A 6842-nucleotide genomic window follows, 5' to 3' on the forward strand; every position below is an offset into this window, starting at 1 on the left:
GGATTCTGCGCGGAGCAGCGACGCTTTTTCCCCTGCTACCCTATGATGGCAGCAGAGATGCTCGCAGAGATACACCACCTAGACACAGCTCAACCGGAGGCCTCGCCAGCTCCCGGGACCCGCTTCCCGGTCTCTGGCAGTGCTCGCTCCCTTTGCATCTCATTAACCCGGGCATCCGAAGACGACCCGCCTCAGCCGCACGTGTTGACCTTCCCTGCTCTTTACCCAAAATGTAGTAAAAGGAGGCGGTGGGGATTCTAATTTGCACCGACAACTCGTCTACGGGAGGCTGATAATATGAATTAAACTGATCTGGATTAGTGGGTCCGGAATAAAGCTGAGTAGGACCGGTTCGATAAGTGTTAAACTTAGTTATGGGTGTGATGCGACCATGACTTGACAACTGGCACAGATCTTCCCCTGCATTAACGTACATTATTCCTCCGCCGTGTGTTTTACTTTACTTATTATTTTACCCATGTTTATCTTTGCACGTGACTTTCAGAAACCGAGGGCCCACGAGGTTGTTTTTTTAAAAAAGCGCTGGGTGTGTTTAGAAGGCGCCTAAGTCTTCTAAACTAGCCCCCTTGAACGGGGCTATTTCACACCCGTCCTAGTTCCCCACTCCGACTTACTCTCGGGGAAGGCGAGGGCTGACCCTTCAGAAAAGACCAGTCCAAGTCTCGGCGACTCGCAAGTCGAGAGCCTGGGTAGGAGGAAGCCGCTGCTTCGCAGCGCGCCACTTACCGTCCTGCTGCTGCGTGTCGCTGCCGCTGGTCAGGCCCGGCGATTCCAGGAGGCTGCGGCCGCTCTCCCCGACGCCCTCGTCGGTCTGCGCTGCCACCAAGTCTCCGGCTTCCTCCAGATCCAACAGGTGGCTGACTGAGAAGTTCTTTTTCGCCTGGAGGCTGTCGAGGTTCCCGGGGCTCTCCAGACGCGTGGGCAGGACGGCCGGTTGCCTCTCCAGAACGTGCACGTAGCTGGAAGTCATGGCTCTGGGCCCCCAGGCCAGGGACGGGGTGGGGTGGGGTGGGGAGAGGAAGGGAGCCAAGGAAGAAGAGCAGAGCCTGAAGGGGGTCCCCGCCTAAGCACGTTCCCCCAAACCCCGCAGCAGCTGCCGCCTGTTCTCCGAAGTGCCGTCGAGTAAAACTCCAGAGGGGAAAATCCACACCAAGCGCGCAAAGCGGCCCAAACCAGGGAGGCGGCAGGACCTGGCCGGCGATCCAAAGGGTGCCTTCTCTTGCTGAATCGCAGGGCGCCTCCAATGGGACTCCCGGTGGCTCTCGCGACCCTCTCGCGTTTCCCTGACTGGGCGCGCTCCTTCGACGGCGCGCTTAGAAGTGAAGGCGGGCCGTCGGGAGGGGCTGAGGTCTTGCAGATGGAGTGCTCCGACCGGCCGACAGACGGACGCAGGAGCGCCACTCCAGACCCCCTCTCTCTCTGCTGCCTGCCTGGTGAAGGAAGAGGAGGAGGAGGAGGCTGGTTGGGGAGCTCGAGCGAGTTTCTTTTTCGCTTGCTGCGCACCCGCCCCTCCCTCTCCCGATCGAGCGGCTCTCTGGCACTTCAAAAGGCTCAGCCTGGCATGTGGGTGGGTGGGGCTGGGGGAGCTGGAGGGACCCTGGGGAGGGCAGACCCAGACTTAATAGGAGCCTCTAATTACGTGGCAAAGGCTTTGTGCTGTTTCTGACGTTTTACAGACCTCCTTCCTCCACCCACCCCGGGCAGGCTCTCTCTCTCCCCCCCACACCCCCACTTTCTCCTACCAATCCAGACTCACCAAACCCACACTCGGATTTAGAGACCCACTTCCCCACCCGCTCGCAAGCATCTGATCCCAGAGAGCGCACGCGAGAGGCTTTTTCTTCAATAAAGATTGAAGTTTTGCGCCCCCCTCTCCAAACGTCGGGTCGAAAGTTGGGAAGCACAGGCGGACGCAGGCGGTGACTCCCAACACGGTCTGCTTATTTGTTTTTCCAATTAACTGCTGCGGATTAGTTTAAGGTCCTGCTGGAGAATCTCATTTGCATGGGGGGGAGGTTGCAGAAGCACTTTAGGAAACGGGGCACGTCCAGCCTCATCAGCTCAGCTTCTGCTGAACGTTACCAAAAAAAAAAAAAAAAAGAAGAAGAAGTTTCCTGCAGTTGCAACAGTTTTGGTTCAGACGCGCATATCCTATGCATTATTCCTATTGCTGTGCATCAATTTGAATAAAACACGTTTGATTAAGCTCTCTGTCCATCACTTGGTTACTCAGCAGTTGATGAGTGAATCAGCTCCAAGGGACGATCTTGTGCTCGTTAGGAAAGCTTTATAGTGGGGTTGTTGCAATTGTTCATTGACATATGCAAGCCTCACTAGATGATGATGAACCTACATCCACGAGCCAGGTCTTGTGTTTGTTTGCTTTGCATATTTTCTTTTTGCTGCTTCCATATTTCAGTATGCAGATATTTCAATAGTTACATAAGGTAGACAATAAAATTCAGTATTTTTATTTATGCTGGGTTTATGATTTAGGTGGGGGGGGGGCTGGTGTCAGAGAGAGAAGGGTAGCCACACTACAGCTCCTGTGCATTCCCAGAGGGCTGGCCAAGAGTGGATGCAGTCTTTGGGATGAGAAAGAGGTAGCCACCGCCAAATTAAAGAGAATCAGCATGAGCATTTTAAAGCCCTGTAAATATCGGTGGGAGGGTTAAGTGTGCTTTAAATCTCCCATGGAAACCAATTGGACATCACCATTCTTAACCGTTGCTGCATCAACCATAAAAAACACTATTTTTCTGTCCACCTAGAAAGCTAAGAGGCAATGGGCAACCTATTTAAGGCTCATTGTTTCCAGTATGAGAAAATGAAGGAAATGGTTAACTCAGGCTTCCTCAACCTCGGCCCTCCAGGTGTTTTGGGCCTACAACTCCCATGATCCCTAGCTAGCAGGACCAGTGGTCAGGGATGATGGGAACTGTAGTCTCAAAACATCTGGAGGGCCGAGGTTGAGGAAGCCTGGTTTAACTCTTCCATTAGAATCAACAGAAGTAAAAATCTCCCAACTTTGGCTGGATCATAAGCTGATGTGAGATACCATTTCAGGCACTGTGATTTCCTAGCAGTTTGGCTTCACCTCCAGAGGCGCACTCCATTGTCTCCAAAGACAGATATCCGTGTGTGGTGTGTGTGAATTTTCTCTCACTGCTTTGCACACATACAATATATAAATGCAAATACATAACGTGCATGCACCTTACACAATACAACATTGCATGATGGCTTGCTTAGTACTTCTTCCTTCTCAGGAGACCTTCAGAGGGAAAACTTGGGAAGGTTTGCTCAGGAGTGAGGAGCAGATGGCCCTTCAGATGTTGTATTCATCAGCCCAGTCAGTGTGGGCAAAGGCCAGGGGCAGCAGGGATGTAGTTAACCACTCCTGATCTAGACCATGGGTAGGCAAACTAAGGCCTTGAGGATGAATTCAGCCCAATCACCTTCTAAATCCAGCCCACGGACGGTCCAGGAATCAGCGTGTTTTTACACGAGTAGAATATGTCCTTTTATTTAAAATGCATCTCTGAGTTATTTGTGGGGCCTGCCTGGTGTTTTGACATGAGTAGAATGTGTGCTTTTATTAAAAATGCATCTCTGGGTTATTTGTGGTTCATTCCCCCCCCCAATATAGTCCGACCCCCCCACAAGGTCTGAGGGACAGTGGACCAGCCCCCTGCTGAAAAAGTTTGCTGATCCCTGATAGACATTTGCCTAAAGCCATTCAAAGAGAGATGGTCTCAGCCTCTGTAATACAAGCTAAAAAAAGTCACTAAAACAAAACAAAGACATTTGCGCAGTTTGAGGAAACTGTTTATCAAAGAAAACTTCATAAATGAGACACGTTTTCTGCTGTGGAAATCCAAAAGTTGGGAACATCACAGTCCTTTGCATCACAGAGATGTCTGTTGCTCCCATGATATCTGACTAGGCCGTCATAAATGTAACACCACAGGCAGGGAGAACTTGACATTTCAGCTTCTAGGACTTCAAACTCCTCTTGCACTTTTAGCTGCCAGTTATCACCTGAATGACAAAGGTGCATGTCTCCGTTGGGTTACATTTTACATTTTAAGGTCTGAACACTTTTTAGTGTGGATGAAGAAAACGTTCCATTTAACATTTGTTAAAAAACCCGAGGCATTTTTGTTGGGGATTGTAGGGAAAGACCTGCCAAAAAAATTGAAAAACATTTTCATGTATGCGACAACGGCCACAAGAGTTCTGGTTGCACAAGGATGGAAGACTGAAGAAACCCCAACTAAAGAATCATGGCAAGAAAAATTGATGGACTATGCAGAACTGGCAAAATTGACATATAAGCTACGGGACATGGATAACTGTGACTTTAAGGATGAATGGGAACCTTTCACAAAGTATCTGAAGATGCAACAAAGCGAACTGGACTCCTTGGCAGGTTTTGAATGAACATTCACAATTTTTTTTACTGATAATAATCAGCTAAACAGTTTGAGGATCTATACAACTTTGTAACATGCAGAAAACAGCATTGTTGGAGAAACCAGAGAGTGGAACTGAGGGAAGTCGGGTTGGGTTCGGGGGGGGGAGGGGGGAGGGAGGAAAAATGGGGGGGCGGAATAAGGATATGTTTTTGGATAATATGTCTTGTTATAACTTTGAATTAAAAAAAAAGCACTTTTTAGTGCGGCTGAAAAAGTTTGTGTGAATTATCCCATGGCCTCGCTGGAGAGAAAAGAGTGGAGGTGAAGCAGGCAAAACATGAAGCGCTTGTTCACAAGACCCGTGTGCCTCTCTGAGTGGGGGAAATAACAGGACCGAAGCGGGGGTGGGGGTGGGGCTGAGTGTGGTGCAGGGGTCAGCCGACAGCAGGGAAGGAGAAGGGCCCCTGGGGTTCAGTGACAGGAGCCAGCCTGGGCTCCAAGCTGCCACAGACAGGCCAGAATTTCCACACACCCTCCGTTAGGGAAAAGAACATCTGATGCCATCAAAGGGCCTGTGCAGATTGAAACCAGATGTGCTTCTCCCGGTTCTTGCCATGCATTTAATTAAGGAGCTGGGACTTGGGAGGAGGCCGTTTTATCCTGACTTCTCCTTCTCTCACACACAAGCAGCTGTGCGGGATGGTGCCAGGGTCTTTTACCATGCTGGAGACAAAAGTTCTGGAGACCAAGCAAAAGCAAGAGCCTTGCAACTCTCTTGTCTGCCAGAGTGTTCGGCAGAAGAATGTTCTTGCAGACAGGCCCGCTCATTCAGCCCTGCACCCTCTGACTATGAACCTTCTTTGAAAACACCAACCCAACCCAGAAAAGTAGGAAATAAACATACTTCTGGGTGTGCATGGGGTGTCTTGTCCTCGCTAGGGCTCTGCAGCTTGCGCCTCCACACATAGCAGTCAAACAAAAGCTTCTTTCCAGAGCAGATGCAGGGCTTTACACACAACCGGTTAAGGGTGAGTGTAGAATGTCAGAGCATGCCTGCTTGATGGTGCATCCAGCAAGGAACATCCTAGTTCATGCTCCTTAATTTGTAAAGGTAAAGGGACCCCTGACCATTAGGTCCAGTCGTGACCGACTCTGGGGTTGCGGCGCTCATCTCACTTTATTGGCTGAGGGAGCCGGCGTACAGCTTCCGGGTCATGTGGCCAGCATGACTAATCCGCTTCTGGCGAACCAGAGCAGCACATGAAAACACCATTTACCTTCCTGCCTGAGTGGTACCTATTTATCTACTTGCACTTTGACGTGCTTTCAAACTGCTAGGTTGGAGCTGGGACCGAGCAACGGGAGCTCACCCCATCGTGGGGATTCGAACCGCTGACCTTCTGATCGGCAAGTCCTAGGCTCTATGGTTTAACCCACAGCGCCACCCTTAATTTGTATCTTCTCCTTATTGCTGGATTAGGTGGGACTTGGTATGGTCCCACATGGCCCTTATTGTGTTCTTAAACATCCAAGTGTCATCAAGATCACTTAACACAGGTTCAGTCTGAGGAGAAGAGTGACTGATCATCTGTCCAACCATTCAGGAAGTTTCTGGACTGATTCCTGTCTCTTGTCCTAAAATCCAAGTCTTACCCTTCCGTCTGCAACATGGGGGTGATAATCACATTAACCTACCTGAGAGTGTTTCTGTAAGGAGTACAGCAAAATAATGCATGCTGGCAATTCAAAATTGTTATATAAAATGCTAAGTGTTTCTAATCTGCCATAAGAGCCATCAATGGCTTGGGGCCAGTTTACTTTGCCACAGGCAACCCCTCTTTGAATATTTTGATCTGTGGATCTATTGCTTCTATAAATGCCACATCATGTTGACTCTAGGTTTGCAAGGAGTTGATCTTTTAGTGTGGTAGGATACGTCCTTTGGAACTCCCTGCCAATTGACATTAGAAAAGTGTTCTCATTACGTTTTAGATGACTGCTGAAAACTTGTTTTATTCCAGCAAGCTTACCCAGGCATTTAGTTTGCTGTATTTTTTTGAAATGTTTTGCTGTTTCCATATGTGGTTTAAAGATAATTATTTGATGTATATTCGTTTTTTAAAGAGTTTTGTGGATTTCAGCTTGTGTTTTATCTACAATTTTTTAATGTGCATTGTGTGGAGAACTCTTTGACTGGCTTCTAAATCTTCTAAATCTAAATCTTCTACATCTAAATAGAGAGAGCAATCCCAGGCATTTGCTATTGCTTTGTACATTTCCAACCACACAGCCCTTCACTTTGGCAACTTTCTTTTAAAGAAATTAACTACAACTTATGCCTCCCGTGACCCGCATTCTGAGAACTGCCAGAATGTTAAAAGAGGCTAGTATCTCGCACCAGCG

The 6842-nt window shown here is 48.8% G+C and overlaps 1 protein-coding gene across 4 annotated transcripts in view; it reads right to left on the reverse strand.

Annotated features, from left to right (window-relative positions):
* PRRX1 (paired related homeobox 1) overlaps nucleotides 1–1571 on the reverse strand; it is an 88378-nt gene extending 86807 nt beyond the window's left edge. For 2 of the 4 annotated variants that reach the window (XM_083621666.1, XM_083621667.1), the window contains exon 1: nucleotides 748–1570. In XM_083621666.1, coding sequence (XP_083477792.1) covers nucleotides 748–991 — 244 coding nt within the window. In that variant the 5' untranslated portion in view covers nucleotides 992–1570. Of the gene's footprint in view, nucleotides 1–747 lie in introns of all 4 variants that reach the window. The other 2 variants (XM_083621665.1, XM_083621668.1) reach the window with 2 other exon arrangements.
* Nucleotides 1572–6842: the final 5271 nt, after the last annotated feature.

This window comes from Podarcis filfolensis (genome assembly GCF_964270895.1).
Source record: "Podarcis filfolensis genome assembly, chromosome: 6".
NCBI classification, from domain to species: Eukaryota; Metazoa; Chordata; class Lepidosauria; order Squamata; family Lacertidae; genus Podarcis; species Podarcis filfolensis.